Source organism: Mycteria americana, chromosome 11, assembly GCF_035582795.1.
Source record: "Mycteria americana isolate JAX WOST 10 ecotype Jacksonville Zoo and Gardens chromosome 11, USCA_MyAme_1.0, whole genome shotgun sequence".
NCBI lineage: Eukaryota > Metazoa > Chordata > Aves > Ciconiiformes > Ciconiidae > Mycteria > Mycteria americana.
Window position 1 is genome coordinate 21,651,696 of NC_134375.1, and position 21,123 is coordinate 21,672,818.

General features: G+C 42.5%; 2 protein-coding genes across 5 annotated transcripts; one reads left to right on the top strand and one right to left on the bottom strand.

The window, feature by feature from the left end:
• Window positions 1-3,904: 3,904 nt before the first annotated feature.
• LSM3 (LSM3 homolog, U6 small nuclear RNA and mRNA degradation associated) lies at window positions 3,905-7,352 on the bottom strand. The gene is made up of 4 exons (XM_075513843.1): window positions 7,241-7,352; window positions 6,082-6,192; window positions 4,646-4,741; window positions 3,905-4,317 (listed from the first exon to the last, which is right to left on the bottom strand). The coding sequence occupies exons 1-4, from the start codon at window positions 7,259-7,261 to the stop codon at window positions 4,237-4,239; spliced, it is 309 nt and encodes a 102-aa protein (XP_075369958.1). The 5' UTR covers window positions 7,262-7,352; the 3' UTR covers window positions 3,905-4,236.
• Window positions 7,353-7,354: 2 nt separating this feature from the next.
• XPC (XPC complex subunit, DNA damage recognition and repair factor) lies at window positions 7,355-20,680 on the top strand. 4 transcript variants are annotated; one of them, XR_012777422.1, is made up of 17 exons: window positions 7,355-7,517; window positions 8,275-8,473; window positions 9,394-9,521; window positions 10,379-10,502; window positions 11,424-11,508; window positions 12,021-12,178; window positions 12,390-12,510; window positions 13,898-13,987; window positions 14,427-15,359; window positions 15,832-15,992; window positions 16,250-16,331; window positions 16,784-16,918; window positions 17,421-17,590; window positions 17,921-18,014; window positions 18,569-18,658; window positions 19,322-19,691; window positions 20,272-20,680. XR_012777422.1 is itself a non-coding variant. In XM_075513841.1 (16 exons), the coding sequence occupies exons 1-16, from the start codon at window positions 7,403-7,405 to the stop codon at window positions 19,529-19,531; spliced, it is 2,895 nt and encodes a 964-aa protein (XP_075369956.1). In that variant the 5' UTR covers window positions 7,355-7,402; the 3' UTR covers window positions 19,532-20,680. The 4 variants fall into 4 exon arrangements, 2 of the variants coding, with proteins under 2 accessions (XP_075369956.1, XP_075369957.1); XM_075513841.1 differs by having other exon boundaries at window positions 19,322-20,680; XM_075513842.1 differs by having other exon boundaries at window positions 14,427-14,882; window positions 19,322-20,679.
• Window positions 20,681-21,123: the final 443 nt, after the last annotated feature.

Sequence of the window (21,123 nt, forward strand, 5' to 3'; positions counted from 1 at the left end):
CTTGTCCTGTGCTAGGGAATAGGAATGAAACACATAATGTAATCTCTATTCAACTTTAAAAAAACATCCCCCAAACCCTACATGACCTGGAACAAAATTCTATCTTGTTCAAATACATAGACTGGATCTATTTCAAAATCTATTTCTGTGGGTTCAAGAAGCCAGCAGCATTGCTGACTTGAAATAAATGGAAATATTTGTCACTTCAGGAGTTTAACGCAGGTAACATTCATAAGTGCAGGCTGTTCCCCCTGCTGAATTTTAACTGCAATGAACTTCTCCAGTGAAGTTACTGGACAGCCATACAACTAGCACTTGAATCAGCGGGTGCAGAAGCAGCCTTATATACCACACACAACCATGTGCTTTCTTCTTCAAGCAGTGCTTAGCAGCAAAGTGGTTAACCGCAATTTATTCTATATGGCATAATTCTTCAGCTAATGCTCTAGCAAAGCTGCTAGTCTGGAGTTCATGCATTTTAAAATCTGACAATGCAAGGCACACATACTGTTTTACTTTAAGTCTTTTGGGGGCATGGTCTGTGCCTACATAAACATCAAAATGTATTTTGATCTTTACTTATGGGTGAGCAGCAGAGTTAATTTAAAACTGTCAGCAAGTGCCATCCTAATTAAAAACAAATGACTAATTGTACAACTAAAGGGCCTGTTGACACAGGCTACATACATCAGTCAGGCAAAGCCAACCAAGCTTGAATGTGAGGAAATGCAGCACCATCTAGTGTCCTACATGGGTTGGAGATTCAAAAAATCAATTTTACAATGAGTCCACACAGAAATTTCACAGGTAGCTGACACTCTCACAAAACCAGTAAGATTCCAGAGGTCCAACTATACCAGCACTTCTGAAAAAGGGAATTACATAATAAAAATCATGTTAAAAAAGAGCTGCTGAGAGTCAAATGTTTGCAGGCAGAACAGAAATTCTTTAAAGACAATAAATTGAGAAATTACTCTGCCACCTACCAAAAATATGCAGTCCAAAGGCTAAAAACTACTGGAAGGCTACTAGAAAGGCTACAACTATCTATAAAAAACTACTAGAAATAAAAAGGTAACCTTCAAGAAACTGAGTAATATTAAAAATTCTGGCAGGCTAAAAACATAAGACAGTATGAAAAGGCATTTGAGAAATCTTGAGAATTTATTGTAAATTTGCCTCAAATAATTTCTTTTTCAAACACATCAGGGGCGGGAATCTTGACAATTGGTTAGTACAGCCAACAGATGAACAAAAAATAGAAAGAATAGTAAGAAAGACAAGACTGCAGAAAAGCTTTATAATTTTTTTTTTTAATCCACATTCATCATGGAGGAGCTTAGACTTGCTCCTACTCTGGAGAGCTCATTTCAAATTGGAGGGTCAGTAAAAGATGCTACTGGACATTTCAGGGACATAAACAATCATAGATCTTTATAATCAGACAGTAAACACCCAAGGAATCAGACAACAATTGAGCTAGCAACCACCATGTATAATCTCTCACTTAAAACTTCAAAAGAAGCAGAAGGTGACAAATGAGACAATTTTTAAAAAGTTCTACAGGCATTCAGGTGAGCTATGTAGGTGAGCTGACCTTTTTCCACCATGCTCACCACGCTGATACTCTGTAATATAGAATTACTGGACATATAGATAAATGTGTTATGCTCGCAAATATGGCTCAAGTAAAGGAAATGTAGACCTCGCACCTCTCATCTTTACCAGAGAACCTAACAAGTGTTATTAACAGATATTCATTCTAAAATTTATCAAGGCAGAAGTTCCTGATGTACCAACACTTTGTATATCATGTCAGTCCTCCAATACAAAAATCAGATTGTACAAAAAGGAATGGAGCAGCTTTCATCAAAAATGATTCAATAGAAAATCTGTTTACAACCTGGAAAAGAGAAAACTGAAGCACAATTAGGAGTAGAGAGGGAAAGGTAAATGTATAGTCCGCTGTCTCTGAATACCACCAAGCCAACATTGTCTGTCACACACATGAAAGAGACAGGCAGCAAGTTCAAAACCAAGCCCAAATGAGACAACACCAAACCCAGAAGTATTTCTTCAAAGAACACATACTCAGCCTGTGACATACCATAACAATACATAGCAAGGGTCTTACCAGACTCCTAAAAGGATGTAGACTAATTAATGGAAGAGAAATCCGTCAGGTTCTGTAAAACATACTCTCTCCTTTCCCAGATGTGCAGATCCCTGGGAACTGGAACTATCACTGTATTCACCTGTTCTTACTCTCTCTCCCCCTAAGCATTTATTCTGGCCTCCTAGAGGGGGAGCAAATAAGATAATAGACTAAAAAGAATCTCAGTGCAGTCATCCTTGTACCCCTTCCAGAAGGGGAACAGTTGTAGCACCACTAGCTTTCTTCCAACATCAAGGGTTGTGTAAGTGTGGAACAGGAGTTGGTACTTGCTGAGCTAACTCTTGCAGAGACAGCATGCAAGGAATGGATCAGATGAGAATCGCAGGAAATGGTTTTCATCCTAGCACAGACCAACTTCAAGCAAGGACAGTATAGTGAGGAAAGTCTGCTACAAAGCCACTGCATACCTGTTCTTCATTCAAATAACATTATAGTAGTAAGCTGTACAGATGCTTTCTTCTTTAATTTGCATATGAAAACAGCATCATAAACAGGTTTAGCAAATTCTTGCGTGTGTGTACAAGTGGAGCGATTTGTCCTTTCTAGAATGAAGTGCAAGGAATATGGTAGCAAGTCTCCACATAATTAAAAATTAAGACTATAATTGCTATTAACACACTAATTCTCAGCAATAGCTTCACTCTTTCAGCATCAGCTATCACTCCTATTTTTTAAATCTATCCCAAAGTTAGAAGACATTGCATGAGAACAACAGAGTACAGATGCCACCTAGAAGCCAGAGCAAGTTTTGTATCAGTCCCTCCTTTCCTTATTTCAAAGAGCATGAAGTATACATTCATCTTCTGAGTGTATATATTTTACTGCCAAAAGAGTTAGTCTTCCTTTAAGAAGAATCTGGCTTGGAGCTTACCAAGGCAGACCTTGCATTCCTCACGACTGTCACAAGCTGTGGACATACATTATTAAGATTTTAACTGTAGGAGAAAGTGCCAGAGCAAGGAGCTTTTGCTAACCTTACAGAGCACGCCTAAGAACCTAGATAAATTAAGTTTATTAAGTCACAAGTCAAGCTCTGTAGGAAGTGTCCCAGTGTAGACCTACATCTCTTGTACACCTTTCAAACATACTTATTAAAATATTTCATAAGGGCCTTTTTTTCATACAAAAAGGAGAATAAATCTCAAACAGGGTGGGCCTGAGAAAGTGTATATTAATAAAAACTTTGTTCACGGTTCTAGTGCACCTTCACCACAGAAAACTAATGAGCATCTTAAAGCATTCAGTAGAATTTAATGTATTCAAGAACTGAAATAGGCTCCAGACAGTGGGAAATGAATGCATGCAGCAGGCAACTCAACAGCATGCGAGGCAACAACCTCAGTCTCTACTTACGGCCTTGCAAACCATAGCTCCGTTAACAAAGCCACAATGAAAACCATCTGAAAACATTGTAAAGAAGCCCATCGTCTTTACGTATCTTAAGTGGAAGATGCATATATATACTATTTCCCTGCTACAAGGATATGCATCAAGAATTTCAACACAGAACAGCCATAAATTATAGCACGGTAGATTCATGTAGTATTGCCCCCCCCAACATCAATCTGCAAGACTCAGGTATTAGTAAGGACAGAAATTAACATATCACACACAAAAGTTACTATTTTCTCAGAAAGTGAGGCTACATACTACAACCTAATATAGCACTAGCTCTATAGAAGAACATAAGAATAATGTCTTTAACATAAAAACATGACAAGTCAAATCTGAAAGATAAACCAAATTTATTTAAAACAAAAAATTAAGACAGTGCTATTGCCAAGGTTGAAAAAAATGAAGGATTCTTTTACTGATGTGACAAGACAGCCAATTTACAGCAGTTACATTAAATCTGAGAAAATCAGGTTAGGTTTACAGTGCTTCAATTGACTAAATGTACTTTCTGCAAGACAAACTGGTTCCCCTTCCCTCCCCTTCCCAAAAGAACAGACAAAAACATCCTGTAAAAAGCATGTACAGAATTTTGAGACACATGATCGAAACATGAACCATTGTCCAAAAGCCTGAAACTTTCCAACAAGGTTAAATCCTTTGTTGCTTCAACCAACCCTCAATGGGGGAGCTACAAGCACAACGCCGTCACCTCTGACAAAGAGCATCGGAATATTCCTTTTGGTAGACTATGAAGAAGGAGAGAAAAGTTTACATTTACAAAAGCATAGTTTACAAAACATATCTGCTAAGCATATGACCAAGTTCAATGATAACAAAACACCAGAAACAACTCCAACAAATATAAGCTAAAACATAACAATGTTCTGGCATGCTGAAGAGAGCAATACAACTAACACCACATCTTTGGATATCCTTTGTACTTTTGTAACAATGTGCCCAAAGCTTCTTTCAGATCTTGGTTCAAAAAGTAGTCAGCAATAAACTACTTTAACAATATAACATAGTTCAGTTTTAAAAAATTTTCTATAGGGATAAATACACTAAAGTCCTTACTTTATAAATCTCTTCATAGGTTTCTTCATCAATTTCTATTGTAGTTACAGTTTCTTCCACATCACCCAAAATCATATTTAAGTGCTGATCATATGCCTGTAGGAATGAAGTTAGTTTATTATTTCTCTCCCAAAATTCAAACACAAGCTCATTAAAATGAGAATTATAACGACTTTCAGACATCATTAGTTTAGCCTGATTTTGACCAAAATGTGCCACTACGTCAAAACAAAGTAGTATCACAGTTATTGTTAAAATTTCAAACACAAATGCCAAGAAATCAGTACTCTGCAGCATAAAAAAAAAGAGAAGACATTTCTATTCACTGAAACACTCTTCCAGGAAATAGCTCTGAAGCTTTCAGTGAGAACACATGCAAGAACTCAGAGATGGACACACTTCATTAACATTAAACCAGCTATACATTCTCTGCTGCCAGTCCAGCCTCTTGGAATTGACTGCCTGGGGCCAACTTAAATGATAAAGCTGTAATTCATGCGATGCTACAAAAACTTAAAATAAGCATATGTTCCAAACACCTTACAAAAGCACACTGCAAACTACATGTGTGCCTCATGGATTTCTCCTCATCTTTGTGTTCCCAAAGGAGTTGAGGCCCAGTAACACATGGGACAGCTGGATCTCTTCCCCACCACAGTACAGTACTCAGGAAGGATGACTGACAGAATAGAAAGCAAAAATCTGTCTCGTCAAGAGACACATCACTCTCAGAAGAAAGCACTTAGACAAACGAGATGTGCAGAGAATTCAGCTGAGTACATATCCCATCATACCCTCAAAGGGTGTGCCTTAAGAGATACTTGTTTGGTAATGATAATCTCATTCTTAATTCAGTCTTAAAGAGACCTCAGGGTACTTCACAAGAGGAAGCCTGCAGCATTATCACTTATTTCACAGACATGGAAACTGAAGCCAAAAGCAGTGGAATGAATTGCTTGGTATCATTCAGGAGACAACAAAATACATCTCTTGAATCTCTAGAGAAGCATTTAATAGCAGACAGAGTACTGAACAAATTAAATTTTGCCACTGATCACATTACACTTTTGATAAGAGAAAGGGTTCAGCCCTTGTTACTTGTTACTAAGATATCTTTAACCTACCTTCTCTAACCACTTCTGCACTTTTAACCATGAGATACAATTACTTGCACTTTTAAACTAATATCTTTAAACAATTAATGGAAGAATCATAGAGTTGTTTGGGTTGGAGGAGACCTTTAAAGGTCACCTAGTCCAACTCTCCTGCAATGAGCAGGGACATCTTCAACTAGATCGGGTTGCTCAGAGCCCCGTCCAACCTGGCCTTGAACGTTTCCAGGGATGGAGCATCTCTGTGCTAGACTGTTGTACATAAAAAAGGCTGCCCAGTGCTTAACTGAATAAGCATGGTAGTATTCTGAAAGTTTTACTTACATGTAGTCTCCCTCTAAGCTCTCTGTCGTTCCTCATTTTGACATAGATTCGCTCATCTAGACTGAGTCTGATGAGATCAAGTGGTTCCTCTACAGTATTTGTTGTTTGTTGCTAAAAAGATAAAATTAAAAAAAGTTATTTGTACAGAAGCCTGTGAACTTTTCCATTCCTCAGTGTTTGTGAGACACAGAAAACAAACAGGTAAGAACATAGATTCAAATATTCCAAACCATTCCTTCACATCCTGTTGAACTTGACTGCAGCTGATATTATCATTCTACAGATATTCACCAGCCTGAACAAAATGAGTTAAAAGACTTCAGTTTAGTTTGCAGCAAATCATGCATCACGCATACTGCTGTATAAACTACATTCCTTATCAGCAACCATTGTCCATACTGCAGCAGAAAACCTAATCCACATGAACCAGCCAGCTTATGGACCAGCTCCACACCTGTGCTATCACATGGCGCAGGCTAGAAAAACCAAACACACACTGCCATTTTTGCCAGCACACATCGACCAGCTGGGTAACACGCTGTCCCTCCTGCCCCAAACACACACCTCTCCTTGAGGCCTAGCTCAACGACACAGCAATCACGCCAGGCCTCAAAACAGGTTAGAAACCTGAACGCACACCAAGGCTGAGGTCTCTTTTTTGTGATAAGGACATACTTTCAGGATCACAGCTAAAACGTGGGAACATTTTTGTGCACATCCCGCAGCATGCTACCTATTTCCTTCTCAGTGAGGCAGAGCCAAGGGTATTTTCCTTAGTTGCTTTCCTCCGTTTCCCTCCTCCGGCGGTTCCTGGGGGAAACAGGCCTGAAGCGAGCCCTGCCCGCACTCCTGACAAACCCGGCGGCAGCACAAGGACCGAGGCCGCGTAGTAACTTCATTTCACACAGAAAGCGCTCCTCCCGAGGGGCTGCGCCTCACGAAGGCTGCCCAAGCGGGGGGGCTTTGCCGGGAGGTACGCCCAGCCCCAGCTGGGCAGCCGAAAGCCTGCCTCCATCTTACGCCCCTCCAGCCGCGGAGGTTTCCCCAGGCCCGCGGAGAGAAGGCGGGAAGCGCCGGGAGGGCGGGAGCGCGGGGCCAGCCGCAGCGGGGAAGGCCTCGCCGCTGCCTCCCGCCCTGAGGGAAGCAGGGAACCGCTCACCTGGTCCACCTCATCCGCCATCTTTCAAACCGCCTCCCGCGCTCTCCCGCGAGACTTTATGGCCCTTCCTCTTCCCCTCCGACGGGGGCGGGGCGGGGGGCGGTGGCGGCACGGCGGGGACTGCAGCGGGGGACGCAGCCTGCCCACTGCCGGGGGAACGCCATGGCCAGGAAGCGCAAAGCATCGCCCCGGCCGGCGGCTGCCAGCAAGAGGCGCTCCGGGGGGCTGGGGGCGCCGCAGGACGAGCCGGAGCCGGGGGAGGAGGAGGAGGAGGATGGTGAGTGCGGGCGGGAGGCCATGCCATGCCAGGCCGGGCGCTGCGCCATCGCTGGGGCTTGGGGCCTCTCCCGGCCTCTGGCGTTTCGGGGGAGCTAGGGAGCGGCGAGTGTCAGCTCGCTCTTAGCGCAGCGCTGGCCCTCGGCAGCTCCCGTGAGGGAAAGGGCCGTTACCTCAGGCTGGAGGCGTGGACAACTGTTCTCCACAGTGCCAGGGGGCGGGTTGATTCACACAGAAATCGGGGGTTTAAATCCGCGTATGAAATGTCCGGCGGGACCCACACGCTGTCTGGAAGCACTGACAAAGGTTGTAAATCAGGCGCTGAGCGACCCGGTGAGGGTTTGTCTCACCTCAGCCGTGGCGGGGCTGCGGACACCGCCCGCTGCGGCGGCGGCCGTGACATGCGGGTCCGTGTCCCGGGAGCTGCCCTGAAAAAAGTTCTCCAGAGCCGCTTCACAAAACAGTAATTTCTTGTGAGTGGCAAGTACGATGCTTGTTCTTCAACTGACCCCATTGGCAGCACTATAGGAATCTTTATGTACTTCTTGTGCATTACATTATTACGAGTATTTTCCTTAAACAGGTCTCGTTGCTCAATGCTTACCTATTTATTCAGAAACAATGACATGCTCGTCATTGTAAGTGCTCACTTTTCTCTGTAGCTGGCTCTGATGAAGTCCGTGGAAGTATTGTTTCTGATTGCCATGGAGATAAGAGTTCATCCTTTAACATATCTTCCTTTCTTCTGTCCCATGCAGATGATTTTGAAGAGAAAAAGCCCTGTGTAAAGAAGAACGTCTCAAAGGCTCTGGCTAGGAAGAAGGAAGAAGATTGTGATACCGGAGTTTCCAACTCAGCAAATAAGCCTTCAAAACAAAAAGGGGCAAAATCACTAATAAAAGAAAATAAAAAAATTACCAGGAATAAAGGGAATCGTAACAAAGAGGAAACTTGCAGGTAAGTTTGCTTATTATCATTTGAGTCTATAGGAGCTCTCTGTTCACGGTTACATGTTATTTGTTTAGGGCCCAGTCCTGCATATGTGCATGTGAACGGTTTATTTTAGGCTATCAGTCCAATTTAGTACATTTGTGTCACACAGCTGACAGAAGTACCATCTTATTCATTGCAGAGTCAGTCCTGAGGAAGATAGTCTGTAGGGGAAGCAAATATGTGAGCCTTTTCAAATTCAATGGTTTAAATATAAAATTTTATTTCATTTGTTACAGTTTTTACATGGGACTAGGGAGGCTTTATGGAATCCAGCATGAATAGAAATGTTGGCCTGAGATTTGGGTTTAAAGTGATGAGTAGAAATCTTTAAATACATCATTGTCTGGTGTTTTTTGGAATCCAAATATAATACCAGCATGGTCTGCCCTTGGAGATTGCTATAGCAAATAAATTAGTAAAAAGAAATTAAACTGATCAGTCTCATTTCACTGGCCTTCAGAGCCTTGGGTATTAGTGTAGTGAAACAGAAACAGTTCCAATTTCAGCACACTTTGAGGGTTCAGTAAGAAGAAATGATTCAGTGAACCATTTCTCCAAGGACTGATTTGTACAAGCTGTTCTAAAGGATGGGGCCTTTTATAGGTTCAGACATCTTCCTTCCTAAACATCCTCGCAGAACCAGGACCTAAGTTTGCACCGAAAAAGTGTTGCTCCATTGAGCCCATGGTTATTTATGGCAAAGATGGTTTGCTTTACAGAGAAGGTATCTGTGCTTTAATTGTCAAATACTCAATCTGTTGTTACTGATGCAGAGGTCATGCTTCATTTATTTCCCTATTTTTAGTGTGTTCTTTCTCTGTTTTTCTTAAATAAACAAGCACCTACACTTCCTGATGCTAAAGTCATTTTGATAATTTTAACAGTGACTCGCTGAAGCTCCCTCAGAAGGAGATGAAGTTGAAGAGAGAATCTCCTGTTAAAAAAGAGATGGATGAAGACAATACTGACGATGATGATGATGAAAGTGAAGATGAATGGGAGGACGTGGAAGGTAACAATTGCATGTTTATTCGTTTTAAGGAGTAAATATTCTTATACACTTTTTTTTTTTAAATTTGATTTTTGAACCATTTCTCATTTGGATTCAGGTAAATGTATATCTCTGTATACCTAAAGTATGCTCCATGTGCCTATCTGTATCTTTAAAAGCCCATATTTCACACTGCTTTTGGAATGGTTCCAAAGTAGGAAAAAACAGACAACTACTGACCTGATGGTAGTGCCTTGAATTTGACTATTTTTTGGCTTACGTTAAAATTATGCTACCATGCACAAACCACTTTCTCATGCACAAAACACTTTCTCAGCTGTTTGTGTTGTCTAATATTGAGCAGCTAAGAATGAGTCCGTTTGAAGATTCAAAACCGTGACTTCCTAGTAAAGGAGAGTGGAGATGAAGCCAGCTGAGCTGTTCATTTAGGTGGCTATCAACAAACTGTGATAAGAATCACAATGATCAAAATCTTTGTATTTTGCTGCTACAGATTTTTGCCTTTTAAAATGAACAGTTGCCAGTTTTTTTCATTGCTACTCTACAAGTACCCTTCAAGTCACATCTGCTTCATTCACCTTTCTCCTGATTGAGTTTGCCTGTGGCAGTCACTTGCTGTTAGACTGTGCTGAGCTGATTCCTCAACAGCAGGTGACTGGCATCCCACAGTTGTTTGAAATAACTGAGCACACACAGTGTTATGGAAGATCCAGGAGCTGGTAGTTACTGGGGATGTTGTGTTTGTAGGTTGTTTGAACACTTGAGAAGGAATAGGTAGGTTCTTATCCCATTGTCAGACCTCCCTGGGGCATCTATTCCATGTTTACTTATAATTTAGTACTACTTTATTTTTCCAGAACTCCAGGAACCTGCCACAGATAAGTTAGAAGAAGCTGCTGTGCTTCCGGCAGTGGTGCTGCCAAGCAATCCTGTCGAGATAGAGATTGAAACACCAGAGCAGGTGAAGAAAAGACAGAGGAGGTAAGAACAGGGAAGGCAGTGGAGGGCCGTTAAAATACGCTAAGTCTTGACTGTCACTGGTTTGCTCTGTTCTGGGTGGAAATCCCCACTTTGTGCAGACTGTTGAGTTGGAGTGATGCAAGGTCATGGGATGGAGAACAGTTTACACACTGACAATTTTACCAGAAATCTTCAGTGGAAGTTGGTGGGAATGGAGGTTTTTCAGCTTCCTTGAAAATCAAGCGTGTAACTTCATTGTGCTTTAATATCTACATTTCCAAACCAGGGACCGTAGTAGTTCTCTTCGAGGAGAGCTGTTGGTGAATGGCATTGCTGTACTGTAAATATTTCAACAGCTCAGGTGGAAGCCTCTGTGTACCCATACCTGAGGTGTGAATAGGTGGGTCAAATGAATGTCCTTGGCAGCTGGGAGCATTATACCAAGGAAGTCTTTCTCTGTGTCGTGGCTGGAGGCTTGATGCTGTTACAGGGTGGGCACTGTCCCATGCCAGCTCTTCATAACAAAGCAACCAGAGAATCTGTTGCTTCTAAGTTGAAAGACTTCATCAATGAACAGAAAACCATTTTTCCAGGAATCTGAATGGAATGCTAGTAGTAATCTACAAGTCAAACAATTCAGACAGTGAATTATAAGTTTAGTATGGAGCTGTCCAAAGCTGTCTGGTAGGCACATAAAGTTAGGTGGAATTTAGGCCATCTGAATATACCCAAGCTCTCAGTAGTCGGGTGCATGGAGTTCACAGTTTATTAGTCATATGCAGCCTGTATGCCTATTCACATAGCCGGTAACTAAACTTTTGTTAGTGCGCACAGAAGATTCTCTGGGACAGATTCTCTTTGTGAACTCACCCAATTCAGGAATCTAGAAAGGCAGGTCCGAAGAAAACCCACAACATCCATTTCTTTTGTAATCTTACGCAGAGAAAAAAGGAAAGCCGAGTTTGAGATGTATCTTCGGAGAATGATGAAACGTTTCAGCAAGGAGGTTCGTGAGGACACACATAAGGTATTGGTCACAGAGAAGCCTGGCAGAGAAAAAATTGAGCATAAAGATGTCTGAACTGATTCATAATGAAGAAGAAACTAATTTTGATCAAATAATTTGGGGCCATGGCTAGAAGTGAAAAAATAAAAAGGCTGTAGTCCTGACAAATGCTCATTAGACTTCTGCTAAACTGTAAGTTAGAAACGTCAGTGACTGCATTAGTAAAATTCTAAATCAAAGCAGATGTGAGTAGGGTGTATATATCTCCATTGAGTGTGTATCTGCTCATTCTGTCGGGGTTAAACTGTCAGTCATGTAGAGCAGGAGACACTGATAGGGGCTTCAAGGCTTTCCTGTCTTCTGATGGTGATCTGAAGACAGCCCTGTGTCCACCCTGTGTATGCTTGGGAGGCTTCATTATTGCCTGTCTTTGTTAAAAGGAGCAGTAAAGCCTTCCTCGTCTATACCATGGACAATAGTTCCAGCAAAGAAAATCTCTTGTGAACTCACTATAGAAACTTTTTTTCTCTCAGGTTCACCTCTTGTGTTTATTAGCAAATGGTTTCTATAGGAACAGGATCTGCAGCCAGCCAGATCTTCAAGCCATTGGTCTATCCATCATCCCCACCCACTTCACAAAAGTGCCTGCAGGCCAAGTGGACCTTGTCTATCTTTCCAGCTTGGTGAAATGGTAAAACTCTCTCTCTTAATCATGCTATCACATAGAACGTAGAGCCAGGGTTGAGGGAGAGGGGTAAATGTAATTACCAATTTTCAGTGATTTTTCTAATTTTAAATACAAGGGTGAGAGTCTGTCCTTTTTACACAAGGAAAGGATGAACTATGAAGTTTAAGAATACAGTCGCAAACACTAGACAATAAGTAGGAGTCTCATATTTCAGGTTTGTTGGAACCTTCACTGTCAATGATGAGCTTTCCACTGAAAAAGGAGAGCCCCTTCAGTCGACCTTGGAGAGGCGCTTCGCCATCTATGCTGCACGAGATGATGAAGAGTTGGTTCATGTAAGTGACTGGGAAGTGCAGGGTTGGTTGCTGAGTTTGCATGCTAGATCAGTGCTGTAGTGCTGTCAGGTCATACACAAAGTGGTGTTTGAGGGATGGATTTGGAGGAAACAAATTGGTGACTTAGGTGATTCTGTGGCGCTTTTTTTGTTGTATTTTTATCTGGAGTCCTTCTGTGATTAAATTATTCAGTTTGAACTGTGCCTACCTGGAGCCTCTAGTCCTGGTTGGTGTCACTGCACGCTCCGTGTTCTGCTGTGGACGGCGTTATGTATAGTGTATAGACCTAGTTGTTCCTAAGTATGCTTTGGCTTCTTTATATTGCTTTAGCAGTGTAGATCAAAGAAAACCAGCTTAATAGGTTTCTTCTGAAATACTAATTTGAGTGAGGAAATTCTTGGGCTTGCTTGCAGCCAGAGAAACTCTTTACAGATTTTTGAGTTAGAAGGTTGGTAGTTTGTTTCCATGAGTCACCACTGAAGGCCAAAGGAATTGAGCTTTGATTTAGAGCAGCCCGAGGCCAAGGCTTCAAAAGGACTTCAACTCTACAGTCATTTTGTGGTGGAATTGGATTAAGGGAAGAAGTGGAGTCAGTTGCTTCAAGTCACATGGAGATTTTGGTAAAACAACTGAGGGAGGGGGAAACACAGGAGATCAAATTGACAGGGGACATTTGAAATAGCAGAAACGAGCTGCTGCTTTGCAGGTGCATGGCTTGCAGCTCTGCCCTGTTGTTGATAAAGTGGGATGTTGCAGCTTCTCTGCCGCAAAGCAGGAAGCAGTTGTGGTGGCTTTGCAACCTTGCTGTGGAAATGCAGAGATGTCACTTCCTGGGACAGGAGGAAAAGACAAAGCAAGCTTAGGCAGTGTCAGTGGAGTCCCATGCAGGAAGGCAGTTGCCAGGTCACAGCTGTTAGCCACTCAGTTGTGACTGTAATGACATTCTCTGAATGGCTGGTATTTCTGCTGGGTTCAGCTGGTGGTATGTGGTTGGCTTTGGCCACCTTTGGGAGGCAGGATTTAGAGTCATCTTACTCAGTTTTCCTCAAGAATGAGAGGCTGATAGGGTAGAGGGGATTTGGGTGAATGATTGTGTCTGCCCCAGCAGGGCGGTTCCTTTACCCTCTTTAGGAATTGGTTCCTCATCTGTGAGTTAACAGCAGTACCCGTCACAGTAGTAACATAAATAAGAGCCAGAGAAGACTGTGTGGTGCTTTGATACTATAGCAACTGGGCTACTTACACATCTGTGTCAGTGTATACAGCACTGGGTAAAAGGTAGGAATGAAAATGATTTGTCACAGAACCCAGATTGTAAAAGAGTTTCAAGAGTTTTTTTTACATACCTTGAAAAAAGGTTAAAAACGCTTTGTTTTTTCTTTTGCAGATCTTTTTAATTATTCTGCGAGCATTACAGCTGCTTTGTCGCCTCGTGCTGTCTTTTCAGCCTATTCCTCTCAAGGAGACAAGAGCAAAGGTAGATTTTGTTGGGTGTCTGGAATAACGAATAGGTCACTGTTTAGAGGGTAGGATAGAAAAAAATTTCTGGCTGTTGCAGCTTGAAGTAAATCAGTTACTGCATGAACCAGGGTGATGAGAATGTTCTGTCTATAGCGCAGAAGACACAAACCCTTAATTTTTAGGTTTCTCCTTTAAAAAACCCACCCATTTTGTCTGTTTCAGCAAAGACTTCTTATGCTTCAGTGGTTTTAAGTATCTTTAAAACTTAGGCAGCAAACACTTGCTGCTTGAGTACACCTCTCTCCAGCCATTTGCCCGAAGTTTTCAAGTCCCTAAGACATGCAGATTTACCATGGTGACCAAGCTTTGGTCCGCATGCACCTCGTGCTGATTTCAGTCTTTTTTTTAACATATTCTTAGCCATAATAAAAGTGACCTAGCCTCTTTCTTTTCAGGGAAAAAGCTCATCCAAGAGGCAGTCTGTCAGTGGTACCTCTGAGGGGCAGGAGAGCTCTGCCGCAACACCCAAAGCTGTGGCAAAAAATTGCCCCTGCAGAAAAGCCAAACAGGATGAAAAATCCTCAGAGAGCGAAGACAACAAGGAGCCAAAGAAACGCAAGACTGCTCAGACCAAAAGGACACAGAAGTCAAAGTTGACTACAGGCAGCCACGAACAGAAGGAATCTAGTAATGAAGAGAGCAGTTTAGCGGAAAAAGATGTGCCAGTTAGGCCCAAGAATGATCGCCGGAGACGTGTGGCCTCCAAAGTGTGTTACAAAGAAGAGAGTGGAAGTGATGAGGGCAGTGTTTCGGACTTTGAGGTTTCAGAGGAAGAGAGTGATCTCTCTGATGAGGATTTTGAAACTGTCTCTAAAAGACGGAGGAGCTCACTGGGCTCCCAGAAGTCAAAGGTAACGGCTATAAAAAGCCCTAAACCTGAGACTTCAGAATCAAGGCTATCCAAAAATTCATCCGGAGCTGAGCCTAGGCCAGCAAAAAGTACAGCTCCAGCCTTGCCTCATGCACAGAGAAAGAGAAACAAAATAATTTCTAGTGATGAGGATGATGGACAGCAGGAGGTAAGGAAAGTGCTGGGCACAGACCAGTGGCTGGAGGTTTTCCTTGAACGTGAGGACAAGTGGGTGTGTGTAGACTGTGTTCATGGCAACGTTGGCCAGCCGCAGCTGTGCTTCACATATGCCACAAAGCCGCTTTTCTATATTGTGGGATTTGACAATGATGGGAGTGTCAGGGATGTGACACAAAGATATGACCCGGTGTGGATGACCGCAACAAGGAAGAGTCGTGTGGACCCTGAGTGGTGGGAAGACACGCTGCAGCCATATAAAAGTCCCTATGTGGAAAGAGACAAGAAGGAGGAAAATGAGGTAAATGGCAATAGGTTATTCAGGACATTTAGTGCCAGGAGTCCAGTTCTTGGATTCTCATTCAGGCAAAAATCATTAGGAATCTTTCCACGAGGAAGGAAGTTTGTATATGAGCTTGAAATGTTCAGGTTGAGCATGTTCTAAAGGGAACATACAAGGATAGATTAAAATAATATCAAATGGAGGCTGTTCAGAGAAATCTGGATCGCAAAAGTACTGGACAGCCCATGCTGGAAACTTACTAATGTGGTTTCTGTACAGTTTAGCATTACCCTTCTTGGAGAGAGGCTTTAAAATATGTAGATCTGGGTACGCATCTAACTGCCTATTTGCAACAAGAATGCTTTGGTCTGTTGGCTCATCTGATTAAGTTTCTGGTGTTTTTTTCCTTTGATCCATACTATAATCATTTTATTACAAGGCGTAGTGCAAGAGAGTTGTGAAATCACTCTTCTTTGCATAATTCCTACAGTTTCAAGTTAAGCTGCAAGATCAGCCTCTACCAACAGCAATTGGAGAGTACAAAAACCACCCTCTTTATGCACTGAAGAGGCACCTCTTGAAATACCAGGCGATCTATCCTGAGTCAGCTGCTGTCCTAGGGTACTGCAGGGGAGAGGCTGTCTACTCCAGGTGAGTGGTGCACACGTTGCCATGTGCGACTGTGATCTTTGTAACAAATTTAAGAGCTGATTTGTGTGAAGACCACCATGGTATCAGCAGTAGTCTCAGGCCACATGCGTAGACAGGGTGAGCATTTAGCTGCTCAGACAGCTTTTGCGTATCACTTAGATACACCTTTTTTACAATTCCTAATGTGAATAACAGTTTGGAAGTCTCTTATGGAGAGACTTCAAAACTCTTGTGGTGCTTCCTTCTGGCCTTTTTAGAGACTGTGTACACACGCTGCACTCCAAGGACACTTGGCTGAAGCAAGCTCGAGTGGTGAGGATTGGAGAGGTGCCTTACAAGGTAAGAGGGTTTGACTTCCTCCTGTGCAACACATCCACCCTCTGAAGGTCAAGCTCAATTCTGTTTTGATGTTTGCCTTCTCTCTGTCAGCAGATACAGATTTCTCACTTGCTTGCATGGTTTGTGGTAGTTGCATTGTGAATCTGTCCACCTACTGCGCCTATAGTTCCTATATACTGGCTATCTCTTCTTCCCACCCCAAGGGTATCTAGCAGAACTGCACCCTTTTCGTCTTCTTTAAAGGCATCCTAGCATTTTATATGAACTGCAGGGTCTGGCTCTCTGTTGCATACAGGTGCCATGGGTTATCATTTATAAGCAATGGATACTGAAGCTAGGAAATAGACATTTCTTCTCTCCCAGAGCCTTCTCCTTTGATGTCCTAGGAAAGTCTGAAATCACTGGCAGCTTGTTGTTGTGGTGTTACAGGCTTGGTCATTGTATTTGCACAGATGGTGAAAGGATTTTCTAACCAGGCGAGGAAGGCACGCCTTGCAGAGCCTGCAAACCGGGACAAAGAGGACCTGGCACTGTTCGGTCGCTGGCAGACAGAGGAGTATCAGCCGCCTATAGCCGTGGATGGAAAGGTAGCTAGGAAGGCAGAGGGCTGGTGTTAAAGGAGGTGTTTGTATAGAGCTGTGGGCTTCATCTTCCAAGAAGCTGCATTTTTAGAGGTGAGATCAGTCAATAACATCGGGATTCAGGATTAAGATTTCTGAGGTAACTGTACCTAGGAGGAAATGGTCAAAACTTCACTGAGGCCTTTCTTTCCTGAGTACAAGTAATGACTGCTAGCAGTGCAGACTGCTAACTTTATGACTTTGTTGATCTAATTTGCCTACCCCATGTTTGTTTTGCTAATTCTCTGCATTACAGCCTGAGTAACAAGGCCTGGGCAGAGAGCATAACTAGGAGATAACTGTGCAGCTAAGATCTAGGCTTGTGCCTTGTCACGTGAATATTAATCGAATACTAGAGTGGAATGTAGCAGGGCAGACGGAAGGGAGAGTCCCTGAGTTGCAGCAGGGGTTTTCACCTCTCTCCAGAGAGCAGGAGTGTCACCATTTCTCTTTAATTTTGCAATAACAGGTTCCTCGGAATGAATATGGAAATGTCTATCTCTTCCTGCCATCCATGTTACCCATCGGCTGTGTGCAGCTGAGACTCCCAAACCTGAACAGATTGGCGCGGAAGCTGGACATTGACTGTGCTCAAGCCATCACTGGATTTGATTTTCATGGCGGCTACTCGCACCCAGTGTATGTAAAGCCGCTTTGTTGCAGCTGATAGATTTTGATGTCCTGCAGAAGCTGTATACCCTGTGTTAAGGAGTACATGCCCTCCTCTTCTGTGCTAGTAGTGGCAGTGGAGTCAGTGGCCCTGGCATACAGAAGCGACTTTATATGCTTTAAGAGTCTGTGCTTGTGTGGGGAGGATAGGTGATGAGTTACATGCTTAGATTCTATGAGGCAGACAGATGGTTCTGTCAATATTCAGTAGCTTGCTTTTGGTTTGGCTGGGTCAAAAGGCATTTGCTCCCTTTCTTTTTTCTTTTAGTAGCTGACAGAGGATTGTGTTCTCCTTCCTAGTACCGATGGCTACGTTGTCTGTGAGGAGTATAAAGAGGTCCTCATTGCTGCCTGGGAGAATGAACAAGCAGAAATAGAAAAGAAGGAGAAGGAGGTGAGAATTATTTTTGCAGCTTCCTTATTGTTACATTTATTAAGTAAATTTCATTTACACTGTGGACAGGCAAACAAGGGTGGGCTGCGTAAGCAAGAGACACGGAGCTCTGTGACTGTGAGTGGCTAGTTGCATCCCCCAAACGCCCCGTTTTGGGCTTGCTGTCCAGACTGCAGCGGGATGCAATGCCAGTGTGTAGCAATATCTGCAATAGCATACTCTGGAATAGTTTTCTATGGCTGTTTCCATGGGAAACAAAAATGAGGAATACACGTATGAGGTTAAAGTTTTAGAGTGGTTCTGGTGTAATTTATACAGTCAGGGTGCACGTTAGAAAGGGACAGGAATTCACGTGTTTAGCAGATAACTGGACACCAATACCTTTTACTCCTAAGAATCCTGCTGGCCTATAATCTTTTAATGTGACACATTTAAGTTGGCGTGGGTTTTTTTAATGGCAGTTTAATATCTTGAAACTTGCATTTTCTGTGGGTGTAAATACATTGAAACTTACAATAGTCCATTTTTCTCTTTTCAATAACAATCCCACGCAGAAGCGTGAGAAAAGAGCTCTGGGGAACTGGAAGCTGCTGACAAAAGGACTTCTCATCAGAGAGAGACTGAAGCAACGCTACTCCGTCAAGGTATTCTGCATTTCTGTTAGTGATTTCTTTTTCAGGATGATACTTCTGTACCAAGAGATTTTTTCCTGGTCTTTCCAATGTGTTATGTTTCCAGCTGTGGAGTGTAGAACTTCCAGAGTGTAGTTGCTCAAAAATCTTTTTCTTTCCTGTTGTTAGCATGTGACTAGCAACTAGTGAAAAAAACTACACCAGAAATTTGCTGCGGTCATGTCCATGAAAGATTCATTATTGTTCAACAAGAGATTAGTGTTTCCCAAAGCATCATTTTTTGGTATTATTTTCTGTTTTGACAAACCCCCTTCCTAGATTTATTCCTCCAAGCCAAGCAAGTAGCTAACAGGATGAGAGGGGGCTGCTTTTGGTTATGAAGTCAGATGTTTTAGCTCTTAATCTGTTCCCCATTGAGAAAGGTGAAAAACATGATCTTTTTAAAGCAGGTTTATTTTTATTCTTCTGCAGCCAAAAATATTTTGCTTCTGTTGAAAGAATGCTTGATATCCAGTAATAGAAACATGTTGCTTTGGGTGAGAAGCCCAAACCAGAGCAGCCAGCTTTTGTAAGGTCATTAAGCGTCACTGTGATGGCAGACAAGCCCTTTTAGAAAGGGGTAGTTACGAGTGATTTCTAGAGCAACTTCTCAATTTTCACACCTGTTTTTTCCAGACTGAGCCCTCAGCACCTGAGACAGAGAAAGGAGCGAGATTCTCTGCTGATGAAGGCGGTCCGAGTTCCGAGACTGCAGTAGGGAATGCGGCCATTGCTTGGCCCCAAAATCGCCAGTTAGAGAAAAAAAAAGAAGAGAAGACAACCAGAAAGAGCAAGCGAGAAAAGAAAGGAGAAGCAGCCCAGTTGTTCCCTTTTGAGAAGCTGTGATCAGAACAAGTGTTTCTTTGCCGTTTCCAGATGCAAGAACAATAGGCACAACAAAGTATCCTATGCCAGTTAAGGACTTAGTCTTCCTGCGCACTTGTGTTTGAGCTATCGGGGACCATCCTGATTCAGTATCAAGAGTTTTGTTTGCTATCAATCACAGGTAATTAGGTTCATCCTTTTATCCTTGGACTTAGGAGAAGCAGATGTGCGGTTTTACCTTCTGAGAAGATCACTTTGTGCCGTTGGGGTGTTTTGCTCTCTTTTGTGTCACTCAGCACTAAGAATTCTGTTTTCTGAGGCATTCCTTTCATTAGCACTCTCTTTTCCCATTTTTTTTCTCCTTACCATTTTTTCCCGCTTGCTCAGAACTGAGGCATGCAGCTGCTCTTTAGCGGTCTGCAGTGAGCTGGCCAAAGGACTGCTGGCGCCCTCTTTGATTCATACCTTATCCAAATCAGTGGTGAGCTAGAGTTCTGGTCTTACGCTCTCATCATCACAGAAGGGGAAATACTTCCTCTAAGGTGTAAAAAACCAGGCAATCAAGATTTGGAGGAATCTGAAAATTTACTTCCTAAAGAATACCCGCCTTTTGTGAAAACTCCATTTTGGCTTTTCAGCCTACAATCTTCCTTTACTTTCAGAAATCTTGTGCATTAGAAGGGAGGAGCCCTGTCCTCATTTCAAACCTAAGGTTAAACATGTCTTCTTAAGTAATTTGAATATATACATATTTGTTTCAGTTTCAGTTTTGTTTTGTCAAGACCACGTGGATACCTTCTGGAGCAAAACACGTAAAACTGCCTGAGTGTCATTGTCAGAAACGAAACTCACAGAAACCAGAGAGCTCTTGTAAATGTTATCCAGTACTTAAGCATTTAAAAACTGTTAAGAGAGGAATGTTCAATCTACACAAGCTTTTCCTGCAGTTTTGTACTAGAAATGCTGATCTGTCTTTTGCAATATTTTTGCAATTAAATTACACTGACACTGTCTCTTTAAAACGAGAGGGGGAATAGAGTCTAGGCATTGGTGGACATGATCCAAGATTGAAATGCAAGAAAATGGCAGACATTTAATTATGTTCAGAAAAAACCTCTATTTTTGTACTGTGTTTGTAGAACAAAATAAAGTATGGAAAAAGAGTATGTTCTCCATTACACCTCCCCTCCGGCCAGCTCATTCTTCTGCAATCAATCAGCTCTGTTTCCCTCGCAGGACTCTCATGCAAGGATGAGAACGCACCGTAGCATTTCCAGAAGTCACACATCGGGTCCCAGGATATCCCAGAGCTGGCTGCTTGTGAATTGTTTTAACCTTAAGGGTCTTCATTTTGAGTTTTTAGGTTTTGCTACCAAATTCTAAATAAATAAAGCCCAGCCTAAGTTGGAGGTTTGGGGAGTAGGTACGACCTGCAGATAGAAGGCTTCAAGAAAAATTCTAAATCTTGCATGAACCGGTAAAACTGCAGAGGGCCCAGAGGACGTAACTCCTTCTGTGTTAGTCATTGTGTGGATATGCAGGATACACCCCGAGATGAGTACTTCGAATGTGAGGGCCCACATCCAGCTCCTGCTGCTATCGGTCATTTTTCA

Bases quoted from the DNA above. Each gene is read 5' to 3' on its own strand.
- XPC (XM_075513841.1), top strand. From the start codon at position 7,403: ATGGCCAGGAAGCGCAAAGCATCGCCCCGGCCGGCGGCTGCCAGCAAG. The intron at 11,509-12,020 runs GTATTGGTCACA...TTTTTCTCTCAG, and splicing joins TTCGTGAGGACACACATAAG to GTTCACCTCTTGTGTTTATT. The intron at 18,015-18,568 runs GTGAGAATTATT...AATCCCACGCAG, and splicing joins TAGAAAAGAAGGAGAAGGAG to AAGCGTGAGAAAAGAGCTCT.
- LSM3 (XM_075513843.1), bottom strand. From the start codon at position 7,261: ATGGCGGATGAGGTGGACCAG. The intron at 6,193-7,240 runs GTGAGCGGTTCC...TTATCTTTTTAG, and splicing joins TGGCGGATGAGGTGGACCAG to CAACAAACAACAAATACTGT. The intron at 4,742-6,081 runs GTAAGTAAAACT...TCATTCCTACAG, and splicing joins AGCTTAGAGGGAGACTACAT to GCATATGATCAGCACTTAAA.